Source organism: Rhinatrema bivittatum, chromosome 5 (genome assembly GCF_901001135.1).
Source record: "Rhinatrema bivittatum chromosome 5, aRhiBiv1.1, whole genome shotgun sequence".
Classification (NCBI taxonomy): domain Eukaryota; kingdom Metazoa; phylum Chordata; class Amphibia; order Gymnophiona; family Rhinatrematidae; genus Rhinatrema; species Rhinatrema bivittatum.
The window spans coordinates 9,573,375-9,589,505 of record NC_042619.1 but is presented as its reverse complement, the minus strand read 5'-3'; the positions used below and the strand labels follow the sequence as shown (position 1 = coordinate 9,589,505).

General features: G+C 45.2%; 1 protein-coding gene across 2 annotated transcripts in view; it reads left to right on the top strand.

Annotated features, from left to right (window-relative positions):
• Positions 1-11,274: 11,274 nt before the first annotated feature.
• The window catches only part of LOC115091778 (gastrula zinc finger protein XlCGF8.2DB-like), a 41,520-nt gene continuing 36,663 nt past the window's right edge, over positions 11,275-16,131 (top strand). For both annotated transcript variants that reach the window (XM_029601988.1, XM_029601985.1), the window contains exon 1: positions 11,275-11,485. In XM_029601988.1, the coding sequence (XP_029457848.1) occupies positions 11,462-11,485 (24 nt within the window). In that variant the 5' untranslated portion in view covers positions 11,275-11,461. The remainder of the gene's footprint in view (positions 11,486-16,131) is intronic.

Sequence of the window (16,131 nt, the reverse complement as noted above, 5' to 3'; positions counted from 1 at the left end):
TATCCCAATCATGAGAATCTGTGACAGCAACAACAGCCAAGTCTACCTCCACCATTAGGGCTTGCAGATCTGGGATTTTATTGCCCAAACTATGAGCATTTGTGGTCATTGTTTTCCAATTGTTCTCCCTTGATTTGTGGACTTCCTAGACACCTGGTCTGCTTTTTTCAGTGGATTGATTTTGTTATTTTCTCCTCCCACTTCCTGTATTGCTTGGGGGTGACATCAGTTTTATTGGCCATCTCCTGCCACCCCCATTCTCCTCCTTCCTGCTACAGACAAAGGTAGGCTGTCCTTACCATAAAGCCTTTTACTGCTCCATACATGACCCCAGTCTCCAAAGTATCCAAAAATACTTTCTGTACACCAGGTTTTGAGCCAGGAATTGTAATTATTTATATGGCACAGCTTCTCATTTCCCTTTCCATGAACAGCTTGTACTTCTGAAAAGGCAACGTCTTTGCAGTGTTCTTTCTGTACTTCATGGATACCATTTCTGTTGAGGTTCTTGGTCCCCAGATGGATGATAACAATGATATCAAAGGCCCTGCTTTCTTCTTCAATGGCTTGGACTATCTGGTTTGCATTTCTACTGGCTGAGGATCCTGGAAGGCATTTAACTCTTGTGTCACCATCAAAATGTTCTCCCTTCATCACAGGCCTTATTCTGCCAGAGCCCGCTGTTATCCAATTGCTCCTGGTTTTTTGAATCCTGGCTGTCTGACATCTCTGTGGAGTGGCGGTTGATGCAGAGGATGCTGCAAAGTTGGGGAAGGTGGGTGTCTGTCACATGTCTTGTTCTACCAGAGCCCACTGTAAACCATTTTTTCCTGGGTTTCTGAAACCTCTGTGGGAGATGGATGAGAGATAGCAGATGGTTCAAGGAAGGGGAGGTTAATTTCAAACTGGATAATTCCTCCCTTAGATGAATCGGCTCCATTTTAATTGCAGACAGCTGAAGGTAAAAGGGAAAAGCTTTGATTCTCCAAATGATAGGCCCTGGGACATAAGCACCTACAATCGTTGCATTGAATAAAAGACATTTTGTTAAATTATCACTAATTCCTTAAAATCCTACAGATAAGATATGGTAACATTTAGTTTCTAGCAAAAGATTTTTAATAGCTATTTGAAATAAAAACTAAAAATATCAGTGTTAGCCAATAAAGATTAATAGGTAGAATATGAAACACAATTTTTTCAAGCAATATGACAGTTAAAGTCACTATTATCTGAGCTATAAGGAACTACTATGTAATGGGAGATGAAGTAATTGAAGAGAATTAACTATGAGTCCAGGGAAGACTATATAAGAAAAATAAACTCAGGAGTGGGTGGGTAGAGGGGTAGGGAGGTTGGGAACTAAATGGTTGAGATTACTTGCAGAAAATAAATTTTCAGCTAACTTGTAGCTGCCTCTCACAGGAAGCCTTTTAGACAATGACTAATTTCTGCTCCCAAATGCTCGTCTCTAGGCAAATGAAATACTGGGCCTGCCAGAGAGCTTTCAGGAAGAAGCACTCTTGTGTTGGTGCAAGCGAGGACTCCCGGAGCTACTGGGGGTGGAAACACAGAAACGGCACATTCTAGTGGAAGGAGAGGAATCTGCCCAGAGGCTGAGGCAAGTAATTGTGACAATCTTGAATTTCACAGAAAAAAATGAAGCTTCTAACAGCTTACAGAAAGAAAACAGAATGGTACTACAAAAACCAGAAAATATTGTTATTTCCAGATTTTTCTGCAAAATGCTTACCCGCCAGAAAGGAAATAATATCCTATTGTACGCAAACCTACAAGCAAGGGATCAAATGTGCACATTGAGGTTTTTAACAGAGACACAGCTAAGACTTTCTCCACCAAGGAGGAAGCCCAGCTTTTCATGGAAGGACTCACAGAAGATTGACATTGTTCATAAGGTTTGACAACAGAGTACAAGTTCTTTGAAGTGGCCTGATACTAATGAGAATGAGCGTGGGGCAGCTTCTGAGTTCTCCTTTTGATGGCTCCCCGGATCCTCCCACCATCCTCCCAAGCTGTGGAGTTTGGGAACGCGTGGATACTGAGGGAAGCAGAGGTGGTGATAAACAGAAGGGTGTTGGACATGGGGTAGAGTACAATTGTGAATGTGTGGCTGTGAATATGACAACATGGATAAGGGGGAGGGGTCTGAGCTGGGAGACCCTCTTGGAATAATGCTTCCTTCTGTTTAGGAGTGACATTATAATATGCTCTGTCACTATCTTGGGACTACATTCTCCTACAAAAAGATAAAAGATGTTAACAGCATTGAGGGAAAAAAATGCAAACTTTGCTTTTCTATAAGAGACTCAGTTAAAAGACCATGAACACACAAAAATGTGCCGTGAGTGGTTGGGGAAGCATGTTTTGCATCATTTAGGGATCAGCAACGAGGGGTTGCCATCATGACGCCGTTTACAAGATATTAAGAACACCTGATTTCTTATAAGGTTAGTTATTTGATTAATCCATTTAGTTTTTTTCCCCTTTTTCCTCTTAAAAAAGTTTTTAATTATAGAATTGGTTGTCACTAAATTTAATTTATTATTTTTTCTTTTTATTTCTCATAATAATTTTCTCATAGACAAATTTGCTTGCGGATGAGTTTTTGAAATTTCATCAGAATCCTCTTCACTTCTGATTTGTTTTAAAGTTAAGGTATTCAACACATTTTATGACACATTATATGTGGGTACTTCACACTTTGATGTTGTTCATACACAATTCCTCTGTCATTGTTATTTATGTTTCTTAAGTTTGTTTTCCATTATTTATGGTTTTTGATTGTATTTACAAGTTTTTATACATTTTTATGTTTTTATGATTTTATATATTTATGTCTGATTGTTCTATATATGTCTGTTTTTAGCCCCTGAGGCAGCCACATTGTGTGGCGAAACTCGGCCAGAGTCAGGCTTATTAATGGAACAATACATTTTACATGTCTCCACTAATAAAGATTGAAAAAGACTTCTTTGTGGCATCCACTTCTTTGTTGTTTCCAATAAAGGAGCGGACTGGGAGGGAACTTCCTATCCCCCTATCTAACCTTCTTCCCTTTTCCTCTCTCCATCCCGACCCCTAAACCCTCCCTATCTCAGTGAATTTTTTTTGTTTTGGAACTTACCCGCTCGACGGAGCAGGAGTAAGTTCCAGACGCCAGCTGGCTGCCGGCACACGCCGTCCTGGTCTATTAATATCTCAGATATCTGAGGAACACGTAAGAGCGATTGACGCTCCAATCATGGAGGCGGAAATTCAGCAGGCGATCTCACAGCTGAAATTAGTGAAAACGCCAGGACCAGATGGCTTGGGCCCTGAATTACATAAAATTTTAGGAGATTCGATGATAGAGCCATTAAAAAATGTTTCGTCTGGTCAAATCCCAGGGGGAATTTGAAAGGGGACATAAAGTGGCTACATAGTCTTATTGCCAAAGCCTGGTAAAGGTGTGCACTCCCCTGAGTCATACCGTCTTATCTCGCTATTAAATCAAGCTATTGAGCTGTTAGCGCATGAATGGACTACTGCAAAATCTAATAACTCTCCGCTACAAATATGGTGATGGCACTGTCTGCTATTTTTATGAAAAACGGTGAATCTCGGCAGAGTGTTACTTAGCTTGGATGCCGAAAAGGCGATTGACCGGGTGGGGTGGCCGTATTTGATTCAAGTTATGGAAAAGTTCAGTTTTGGACAGGGAGTTATGGAGTGGATAAGGCTATTATATAATAAGCCTTTGGCGCAGATATTGGTCAATCTGGAACCCGTGGAGATCCAGTTAAGGCAACTAAATGCGTTCGAAGGCATAAAAGTGGGAACGAGGGAAATTAAAATAAGCCTGCTTGCAGATGATCTGCTGCTTTTCATGGGAATGCCCGACACTAGCTTGCAGAAGCAATACATTATTTTGGAAACTTTTCTGGGTTATTGTAAACCGATACGATATGATTGGTATCATGAGTGTCGGTATAAAAAAGCCCTAAATAAATAAATAAAAGTAAATTGTTCTAAATAAGTGGTCTCCAGGAAGTTTCCTTGATGTGCAATGAGTTCACAGGAGTTTGGATTAGGTGTTACCTTTTGGGCATATGTATATCATATCTGACTTTTTTTGTTAAAACTTTTGTATTGTTCTTATCTCCCCCTTAATGTGAAATTATAAGTGACGTTTTTCTTTTTCCCTGTTTCTCCTTGTTTGTAAGATTATTCTGTAATTAATTGTCCTGCTCACTGTTTTTCTCTTGGGTAGGGTCAGTCAGTGGTGGGTGAGGACAGAGGGGTGGTGGCAATTTCCAGTAGCCCTCCATTTCCATCATGGCTTGTCCCAAGCCCAATGATGATCTGCAAGGTGCAGCAGCGTTAATACTGAAAGTCAGTATGAGGCAGGTGAGCCAGAGGAAGCTCACAGGCCCTGCTGTGGCTGTTTCACCCCTCAGAAACTCAGGTGAAGGCAGAGCCAGTGCAGGGTCTGTGAGTGCCTGCCTCACAGGCCCCCACATTCCTGCTGCCTAAAGAGCACTGCCATTTGAAGCACTTATTACCCCAGCTGAAGGTTTCGGGACACCATCTGGGGTCTTGATCCACAGTTTGGGAAACCCAGGTTTAGGGTTTAATTTTTGAAACATTGCACATAAGTTAGCCAGCAAATACGCCCATAAGTTAAATCCAGCTTGAAAATGGCTCTATGTGTATAATCCACTCTAAAAACTATCCTGTCAAACTACATGCACACAGTCCCACCTGCTATGTGATGCGCATAGTTTTGCTGAAATTATTAAAATACTTTTTAAAATCAAGAACTATGTACATAAGTCCCAAATATAAGTTCCGTGGCTCCTTGTGACTGTGGAGAGATGGACTCACCCTACAGGAAAGGCCCTGTAGCTCCTCCCTGACAGCTGGCGGGACTGGGTTGGTGCGAGACTGCTCTAGGGCTTCACCTATACCAGCCCTTTCCCCTTAGGTTGAGCTCTCGGGTTCTAGGGCCCAGCAGGACTTAGGCGTGAGTATCATGGAAGGCGGTGAGAAGTCCCGGTCATGGCTTGTGAGAGCAGGCAGGAGGCGAGAGTGGTCGAAGTCCAGGCTGGGGGAGATCTGGTGTTGCTGCCCGTGCTCCAGAGGATTTCCGGTGGTGAATTGGGCCTGTGGCTGCTCCCTGCTCACAAAGTGTTTTACAGTCTCATTCTGTTCTGTAGAGGTGGAGTCTCCCCTCCTTTGGCTGTGAGGAACTTTGACTTGGGTTAGGGAATGAGTGGAGGGTCTGAGAAGCAGTGGTTGGGTCTGCATGCTGGCCCCGGCGGGTGTCCGCTGCAATCCATGGGATTATTGAGACCAGCCGAGGATTTTGCCACATGAGCTGCAGTTTATTCTGTAGCATCCAGCGAGCATCCTGCGATTTTGTACCCATCTGAACTGCGAAGAGTTGGGGAGTGTGCCCTCCTCGGCCTTTTGTGGCGACAAAGGAGCAGTGGAGTGCGGTGCGCTGGCATTTAGTGCAATCCATAAACGAAGATGCTTTATTAGAAAAAGGCACAATACAGACAGTTGAGGTTTCCTGATGTTTGCCTCAGTGTTGCATAAGGGCTGCCTGATCAGAATACAATGCTCTGCGGTAGGTATTCTTTATAGTTCAGAATGGGTATCTCCGTGCAAAGAATCGTTCAGCCAAACTGTAGGCTAAGAGAGAATTTGAAAAGAAGTTGGCTGTAGAGGCAAAAACTCACAGTAAAAACTTTTTAAAATATATCCGAAGCAGAAAGCCTGTGAGGGAGTCAGTTGGACCGTTAGATGATCGAGGGGTTAAAGGGGCACTTAGAGAAGATAAGGCCATCGCAGAAAGACTAAATGATTTCTTTGCTTCGGTGTTTACTGAAGAGGATGTTGGGGAGGTACCCGTAATGGAGAAGGTTTTCATGGGTAATGATTCAGATGGACTGAATCAAACCACGGTGAACCTAGAAGATGTGGTAGGCCTGATTGACAAACTGAAGAGTAGTAAATCACCTGGACCAGATGGTATACACCCCAGAGGTCTGAAGGAACTAAAAAATGAAATTTCAGACCTATTAGTAAAAATTTGTAACTTATCATTAAAATCATCCATTGTACCTGAAGACTGGAGGATAGCAAATGTAACCCCAATATTTAAAAAGGGCTCCAGGGGCGATCCGGGAAACTACAGACCGGTTAGCCTGACTTCAGTGCCAGGAAAAATAGTGGAAAGTGTTCTAAACATCAAAATCACAGAACATATAGAAAGACATGGTTTAATGGAACAAAGTCAGCATGGCTTTACCCAGGGCAAGTCTTGCCTCACAAATCTGCTTCACTTTTTTGAAGGAGTTAATAAACATGTGGATAAAGGTGAACCGGTAGATATAGTATACTTGGATTTTCAGAAGGCGTTTGACAAAGTTCCTCATGAGAGGCTTCTAGGAAAAGTAAAAAGTCATGGGATAGGTGGCGATGTCCTTTCGTGGATTGCAAACTGGCTAAAAGACAGGAAACAGAGAGTAGGATTAAATGGGCAATTTTCTCAGTGGAAGGGAGTGGACAGTGGAGTGCCTCAGGGATCTGTATTGGGACCCTTACTGTTCAATATATTTATAAATGATCTGGAAAGAAATACGACGAGTGAGATAATCAAATTTGCAGATGACACAAAATTGTTCAGAGTAGTTAAATCACAAGCAGATTGTGATAAATTGCAGGAAGACCTTGTGAGACTGGAAAATTGGGCATCCAAATGGCAGATGAAATTTAATGTGGATAAGTGCAAGGTGATGCATATAGGGAAAAATAACCCATGCTATAATTACACGATGTTGGGTTCCATATTAGGTGCTACAACCCAAGAAAGAGATCTAGGTGTCATAGTGGATAACACATTGAAATCGTCGGTTCAGTGTGCTGCGGCAGTCAAAAAAGCAAACAGAATGTTGGGAATTATTAGAAAAGGAATGATGAATAAAACGGAAAATGTCATAATGCCTCTGTATCGCTCCATGGTGAGACCGCACCTTGAATACTGTGTACAATTCTGGTCGCCGCATCTCAAAAAAGATATAATTGCGATGGAGAAGGTACAGAGAAGGGCTACCAAAATGATAAGGGGAATGGAACAACTCCCCTATGAGGAAAGACTAAAGAGGTTAGGACTTTTCAGCTTGGAGAAGAGACGACTGAGGGGGATATGATAGAGGTGTTTAAAATCATGAGAGGTCTAGAACGGGTAGATGTGAATCGGTTATTTACTCTTTTGGATAGTAGAAAGACTAGGGGGCACTCCATGAAGTTAGCATGGGGCACATTTAAAACTAATCAGAGAAAGTTCTTTTTTACTCAATGCACAATTAAACTCTGGAATTTGTTGCCAGAGAATGTGGTTCGTGCAGTTAGTATAGCTGTGTTTAAAAAAGGATTGGATAAGTTCTTGGAGGAGAAGTCCATTACCTGCTATTAAGTTCACTTAGAGAATAGCCACTGCCATTAGCAATGGTTACATGGAATAGACTTAGTTTTTGGGTACTTGCCAGGTTCTTATGGCCTGGATTGGCCACTGTTGGAAACAGGATGCTGGGCTTGATGGACCCTTGGTCTGACCCAGTATGGCATTTTCTTATGTTCGCGGCTTAGACGACGCGCCGGTGGATGCAACGTGCCACGGCAGCGGCGTTTTTGTAGAGGGAAACTGGTCGCAGCAAAATGACATCAGAGAGGCGGAGCAGGGTATCGCAGGGCCAGGAACCTCACCCCACTTCAAACAGGTCTTTACTACTCTCCTTTCTCAATTAATGCTGCGGCAGCGGCGTTTTTGTAGAGGGAAACTGGTCGCAGCAAAATGACGTCAGAGAGGCGGAGCAGGGTATCGCAGGGCCGGGAACCTCACCCCACTTCAAACAGGTCTTTACTCCTCTCCTTCCTCCTTCACTGGCCTTATCTGACAGGAAACAAATATGTTGCTTGCTCTTATCTCACCTCCTTAGTACTAGGCAGACTAGAAAGAAAAACAAACACAGTATACTACATTTTCATGCCTTAATGATCCTTATGCTTAAGCTATGTGCAGTATATATATATATTGATCCACATTTATTAATTTATTGGTGATTGCTTTGATCCACTATTAACTCCACCTTCGCTTACAATGCTCTTCTGATCCGCTTCAACTACTCCCTAAACAATTTTCCCACATCATAAGAGATGGTGGATTGCAGTCACAGATCTAATGAATTTAGCCATTGATAAGGACATAAGAAAATGCCATACTGGGTCAGACCAAGGGTCCATCAAGCCCAGCATCCTGTTTCCAACAGTGGCCTATCCAGGCCATAAGAACCTGGAAAGTACCCAAAAACGAAGTCTATCCCATATTACTGTTGCTAGTAATAGCAGTGGCTATTCCCTAAGACAACTTGATTAATAGCAGGTAATGGACTTCTCCTCCAAGAACTTATCCAATCCTTTTTTAAACCCAGCTACACTAACTGCACTATGCACATCCCCTGGCAACACATTCCAGAGTTTAATTGGGCGTTGAGTGAAAAAGAACTTTCTCCGATTAGTTTTAAATGTGTTACATGCTAACTTCATGGAGTGCCCCCTAGTCCTTCTATTATCCGAATGACTAAATAACCGATTCACATTCTCATGATTTTCAAGACCTCTATAATATCCCCCCTCAGCAGTCTCTTCTCCAAACTGAACAGTAGTAAACTCTTTAGTCTTTCCTCATAGGGGAGCTGTTCCATTCCCCTTATCATTTTGGTAGCCCTTCTCTGTACCTTCTCCATCGCAATTATATCTTTTTTGAGATGCGGCGACCAGAATTGTACACAGTATTCAAGGTGCAGTCTCACCATGGAGCGATACAGAGGCATTATGACATTTTCTGTTTTATTCACCATTCCCTTCCTAATAATTCCTAACATTCTGTTTTCTTTTTTGACTGCTGCAGCACACTGCACCGACGATTTCAATGTGTTATCCACTATGACACCTAGATCTCTTTCCTGGGTTGTAGCACCTAATATGGAACCCAACATTGTGTAATTATAGCATGGGTTATTTTTCCCTATATTTCAATGTGTTATCCACTATGATGCCTACATCTTTTTCCTGGATGGTAACTCCTAATATGGAACCTAACTTCGTATAACTATAGTATGGGTTATTTTTCCCTATATGCATCACCTTGTACTTGTCCACATTAAATTTCATCTTCCATTTGGAAGCCCAATTTTCCAGTCTTACAAGGTCTTCCTGCAATTTATCACAATCCGTTTGTGATTTAACTACTCTGAATAATTTTGTATCATCTGCAAATTTGATTACCTCTCTTGTCGATTTCTTTTCCAGATCATTTATAAATATATTGAAAAGTAAGGGTCCCAATACAGATCCCTGAGGCACTCCACTGTCCACTCCCTTCCACTGAGAAAATTGCCCATTTAATCCTACTCTCTGTTTCCTGTCTTTTAGCCAGTTTGCAATCCACGAAAGGACATCACCACCTATCCCATGACTTTTTACTTTTCCTAGAAGCCTCTCATGAGGAACTTTGTCAAATGCCTTCTGAAAATCCAAATAAACTACATCTACCGGTTCACCTTTATCCACATGTTTATTAACTCCTTCAAGAAAATGAAGCAGATTTCTGAGGCAAGACCTCCCTTGGGTAAATCCATGTTGATTTTGTTCCATTAAACCATGTCTTTCTATATGCTCTATGATTTTGATGTTTAGAATAGTTTCCACTATTTTTCCCAGCACTGAAGTAAGGAGCCCTTTTTAAATATTGGGGTTACATTGGCCACCCTCCAGTCTTCAAGTACAATGGATGATTTTAATGATAGGTTACAAAGTTTAACTAATAGATCAGAAATTTCATTTATTAATTCCTTCAGAACCCTAGGATGCATACCATCCAGTCCAGGTGATTTGCTACTCTTTAGTTTGTCAACCTGGCCTACTACATCTTCCAGGTTTACAATAATTTGGTTCAGTTCATCTGACTCATCACCCCTGAAAACCATCTCCGGAACTGGTATCATTTAGTCTTTCCGCGATAGCCTTATCTTCCCTAAGAGCCCCTTTAACCCCTCTGTCATCTAATGGTCCAACCGACTCCCTCACAGGTTTCTTGCTTTGGATATATTTAAAAAAAAGTTTTTATTATGAGTTTATGCCTCACTGCATTCAGAGTTAGAACATTTTGTTAGCCACAGAGGTAAGAACTCTTCCTGAATTTCAGTTTTATTCCCTCCCCTATTACACTGAGCCCCACAATGATTGGAATAAAAGGGGGAGAAAAGAAAGGCAAAATATAAGAATAATAATAAGAGTCAGGTGAGGTTACAGAGAGCGCAATATCAGGGCAGGTCTCAGGCTCAGGGCTGCTCCCTTATTATCTCTACTCAGATTTCATTTTGCTGCTGTTTCTCCCCTCTCCCCAGGATTATAAAGAGGTTTTCCTGCTCCTTCTTTTGTGGGAAGTCTCTGATTTCCTCTCTCAGCTCTGGGAAATGTGCATCTCTGATCTCTTTGTATCTGCACAGCACAGAAGGAAATGCATTTCTGTTTCTCTTTCTCCAGGGTTGCATTGCAGGCAGATTCGGGCTCCCTGGGGTTTGCTGTTTAGGTTTTGCCTGCAGCTTTCTGTTTCCAGTCTGTGCTCATTTATTCTGTATTGGGGGAGGGTCTGCCTGTTTCTTGCATTTGGGGCTGAGGTGAGGTCTCTGCTCCCTGTAGTTTCTGTGGGAGGATCTGTAGCAGCCCAGCTTGTTCTGCTTCCCAGTCTGCACCTCCCTCCCCACTCTCCTCCCCCTGTGTCATCAGTGACCACCTCCCTCCCCACTCTCCTCCCTCTCTGTCATCAGTGAGCACCTCCCTCCCCACTCCCCTCCCTCTCTGTCATCAGTGAGCACCTCCCTCCCCACTCTCCTCCCCCTCTATCATCAGTGACCACCTCCCTCCCCACTCTCCTCCCCCTCTGTCATCAGTGAGCACCTCCCTCCCCACTCTCCTCCCCCTCTGTCATCAGTGAGCACCTCCCTCCCCACTCTCCTCCCCCTCTGTCATCAGTGAGCACCTCCCTCCCCACTCTCCTCCCCCTCTGTCATCAGTGAGCACCTCCCTCCCCACTCTCCTCCCCCTCTGTCATCAGTGAGCACCTCCCTCCCCACTCTCCTCCCCCTCTATCATCAGTGACCACCTCCCTCCCCACTCTCCTCCCCCTCTGTCATCAGTGAGCACCTCCCTCCCCACTCTCCTCCCCCTCTATCATCAGTGAGCGCCGGCAGGAGGAGGAGGAGGGGGAGGAGCTGCTGTGCTTGTAGGGAAAGAGCCCGGCAAGGAAGGGAGGAAAGAGACTTTCTCTCCTGCAAGAGAGGAGCCCCCAAGGCGTTTCTAATCTGCTTCAGGGACCCCCAGAGAGAGGAGAATGCCTGCAGGAGCTGCTGCTCAGGTAGGAGATTGCAGGCACTGCAGAGGCAGACCGGGCTTTAATAGCACCAGACCAGAGCTGGGCTTTGGGCTCCCTGTGTGAGAAATTGTTACTCAGGGATCCAGCACTTGAGATTGCAGGAACTGCAGAGGCAGACCGGGCTTTAATAGCACCAGACCAGAGCTGGGCTTTGGGCTCCCTGGGTGAGAAATTGTTACTCAGGATCCAGCACTTGAGATTGCAGGCAGTGCAGAGGCAGACCGGGCTTTAATAGCACCAGACCAGAGCTGGGCTTTGGGCTCCCTGGGTGAGAAATTGTTACTCAGGATCCAGCACTTGAGATTGCAGGCAGGGCAGAGGCAGACCGGGCTTTAATAGCACCAGACCAGAGCTGGGCTTTGGGCTCCCTGGGTGAGAAATTGTTACTCAGGATCCAGCACTTGAGATTGCAGGCACTGCAGAGGCAGACCGGGCTTTAATAGCACCAGACCAGAGCTGGGCTTTGGGCTCCCTGTGAGAGAAATTGTTACTCAGGATCCAGCACTTGTTTTCTGGGTGCAGGCTCAGGATCAGAAAGGGGCAGGGGGAGACTTTGCTGGGTCTCCCTGCTCCGGGTCTGGGGGGTGAGAAAGCAGAAGAGTAACTCTGTTCTCTGCCCGGGACTTCCACACACAGGGAAACCTCTGCTCCTGCTCTGCTGAGCCCCAGCGCTGGGAGCTCTCCTGATGGACCTCATGCAGAAGGGTTTGTGTTTCAGGTGCCAGTGACCTTTGAGGACATCGCCGTCTATTTCTCCCAGGAGGAGTGGCAGCGTTTAGAAGAAGGGCAGAAGGAGCTGTACAAGGAGGTGATGAAGGAGAATTATGAGACCCTGAGCTCGCTGGGTAAGGGATCATTTTACAGGTTTATTAGCAGTGAATTCTGAGTGTGAGGGCTCCTGGTGTCACCTGGTGAAAACGTGAGAAAGTGAGCAAGGGCTGCAGGGGTCACTTTGCTTCCTGTCAGCTGTAACCATGCAGCAGATGCAACATGACCAGGGGGTAAAAGGTAACACGGGACTGTGTCAGGGGTTACAGTGAGGGTAGAATGGATGTCACACGGGGCTGTGTCAGGGGTTATAGTGAGGGTAGAATGGATGTCACACGGGGCTGTGTCAGGGGTTATAGTGAGGGTAGAATGGATGTCACACGGGGCTGTGTCAGGGGTTATAGTGAGGGTAGAATGGATGTCACACGGGGCTGTGTCAGGGGTTATAGTGAGGGTAGAATGGATGTCACATGGGGCTGTGTCAGGGGTTATAGTGAGGGTAGAATGGATGTCACACGGGGCTGTGTCAGAGGGTTACAGTGAGGGTAGAATGGATGTCACACGGGGCTGTGTCAGGGGTTATAGTGAGGGTAGAATGGATGTCACACGGGGCTGTGTCAGGGGTTACAGTGAGGGTAGAATGGATGTCACACGGGGCTGTGTCATGGGGTTATAGTGAGGGTAGAATGGATGTCACACGGGGCTGTGTCAGAGGGTTACAGTGAGGGTAGAATGGATGTCACACGGGGCTGTGTCAGGGGGTTACAGTGAGGGTAGAATGGATGTCACACGGGGCTGTGTCAGGGGGTTATAGTGAGGGTAGAATGGATGTCACACGGGGCTGTGTCAGGGGTTATAGTGAGGGTAGAATGGATGTCACACGGGGCTGTGTCAGGGGTTACAGTGAGGGTAGAATGGATGTCACACGGGGCTGTGTCAGGGGTTACAGTGAGGGTAGAATGGATGTCACACGGGGCTGTGTGAGGGGTTACAGTGAGGGTAGAATGGATGTCACACGGGGCTGTGTCAGGGGTTACAGTGAGGGTAGAATGGATGTCACATGGGGCTGTGTCAGGGGGTTATAGTGAGGGTAGAATGGATGTCACATGAGACTGTGTCAGGGGGTTATAGTGAGGGTAGAATGGATGTCACACGGGGCTGTGTCACGGGTTATAGTGAGGGTAGAATGGATGTCACACGGGGCTGTGTCAGGGGTTATAGTGAGGGTAGAATATATGTCACACGGGGCTGTGTCAGGGGTTATAGTGAGGGTAGAATGGATGTCACACGGGGCTGTGTCAGGGGGTTATAGTGAGGGTAGAATGGATGTCACACGGGGCTGTGTCAGGGGTTACAGTGAGGGTAGAATGGATGTCACATGGGGCTGTGTCAGGGGTTACAGTGAGGGTAGAATGGATGTCACACGGGGCTGTGTCAGGGGTTATAGTGAGGGTAGAATGGATGTCACACGGGGCTGTGTCAGGGGGTAATAGTGAGGGTAGAATGGATGTCACATGGGGCTGTGTCAGGGGTTACAGTGAGGGTAGAATGGATGTCACATGGGGCTGTGTCAGGGGGTAATAGTGAGGGTAGAATGGATGTCACACGGGTCTGTGTCAGGGGTTACAGTGAGGGTAGAATGGATGTCACACGGGGCTGTGTCGGGGTTATAGTGAGGGTAGAATGGATGTCACACGGGGCTGTGTCAGGGGTTACAGTGAGGGTAGAATGGATGTCACATGGGGCTGTGTCAGGGGTTATAGTGAGGGTAGAATGGATGTCACACGGGGCTGTGTCGGGGGTTATAGTGAGGGTAGAATGGATGTCACACGGGGCTGTGTCGGGGGTTATAGTGAGGGTAGAATGGATGTCACACGGGGCTGTGTCGGGGGTTATAGTGAGGGTAGAATGGATGTCACACGGGGCTGTGTCAGGGGTTACAGTGAGGGTAGAATGGATGTCACACGGGGCTGTGTCAGGGGTTATAGTGAGGGTAGAATGGATGTCACACGGGGCTGTGTCGGGGGTTATAGTGAGGGTAGAATGGATGTCACACGGGGCTGTGTCAGGGGTTACAGTGAGGTAGAATGGATGTCACACAGGGCTGCCTTCCTCTTTCTGCAATCTTTTGTAGTTTATGAATGCTAATCTTTTGTTTTCTTACCTTTTCTGCTACTTTAGAAAATCATTGCGGCCCTTTTGTCCTCTTTCCTTTGTTTACTTTCCTAACAAATAGTTTAGTTGCCTTTATAGTACCTCTTTTTTAATTTTTCCCACTGCTCTTCTATTTCTCTAGATTTTCCGATCCTTTTAACGACTTCTGGAGGTTCTCCCCAGTTTTATAAAATGTAGTTTTCCTGACGTCTAGGAATCTTGACATTGAATGAACCTTCATCTCCAGCGCTCTAATATTGAACCACACCATCCAGTGATCACTCATTCCCAGCTGATCATCCACTACAACGTCAGAAATCCTGTTCCTGTTGGTAAGCCCAGGCCCATTACTGCTCCCTCCTGGGTAGGTTCTCGCTGCAGAAAATCCAGCATCTCTCAGCTTCTGGAGGACACCACAGTTAGCATCTGGCAGCTTGAAATCCCCCTGCAGTTGCACCTCTGCTTTTATAAGAATTTCCTCCATTTAATCTCTGTCCATTTCTTCTCTCTGTCATGGAGGTCTGTAAATTAGAGAAATATAAATAGCTGTGATATTCTCTCACAGTGCTTCCTTCTTACCTCATGAGCCCTACCCTTCCGTTGCTTTAATATTATTTTTTATATTTAGCATCTCCTCCTTTCCTACCCAGTCCTTCCTGTAAAGATTGTAGCCCTGTATAACTATATCCCAGTCATGATTTTCCATGTCCTATGGCTCCGTGACATCCAAATCCGCTTCTTCCATGACTGCCTCTAGATATGGGGCTTTATTTTTCAAACTATGAGCATTAGTTACATAGATTTCCAAATATTGCCCCTTTCTTCCATATCTATCCAAGTATTGAATGTTTTACTTACCTTAGGGTTTTGTTCACCCATCTCCATCTCTGCCGAGCACTCCGTGAAACAGCATCCCATTTCTCCAGTAAGCTGAAATACCCTCATTCATTCATCTGCAGAAGGCGAGCTTCCTTGCATGGGCCTTTATCCTTGACCGAGAGGATGGAGGAAAATAATACCCGTGCAGTTATCTGCCTTACCCTCTCTCTCTCCCAGAGCCATGGAGTCACTTGTGATATGGTCTGAGGCACTGAGCAGTATCCTAGGCCTGAAGATGTTTGGCAGTCTCTCCATCATGTCTTGGAATCTGACTCCCAGAAGCAGCACACGCTTCCCAGGACAACATTTCTAACATTTCAACAATCTCACATTTCTGGTTAGATTTTCAGAAGCAAGTAACCAATAACTGTTACCCTATGCCTCTAGGGTTGTTAAACCCGCAATTTTGGAGTTTTCATGTTTCAGTTCCTCCTCATCCTGGATTGGTTTCTTCTCTTTCTCTTCCTATTCTTTAGGGAAAGTGGAGTGAGGGCGTGGGGTCTAGTGGCTGTGGTAATCTGGATTCAGCTGTAGTAATCTGTGTTCCAGTTACATCTTCCTCTTGGCTTCAGTTTCCCATCTTTGATGCCTTAATAGGCATTTCATCAATGTAGTCCTCATCTTTCCGCATGCTTCCTAGTCTTGACAGCTCCTCTCTAAGTTATGACAACCGTTTCCTGAGGAACTCAGTCTGCAGACATCTTTCACGCTCTCGCTGTGCATCAGGAGATCTATCTCGACAGCAAGCGGAAGTGGTAACAGCAATGACAGCTTTGGCTGTACAAGGTTTTGCGGCCATTTTTTCAGTTTTTGGGAGCTTCTGGTTC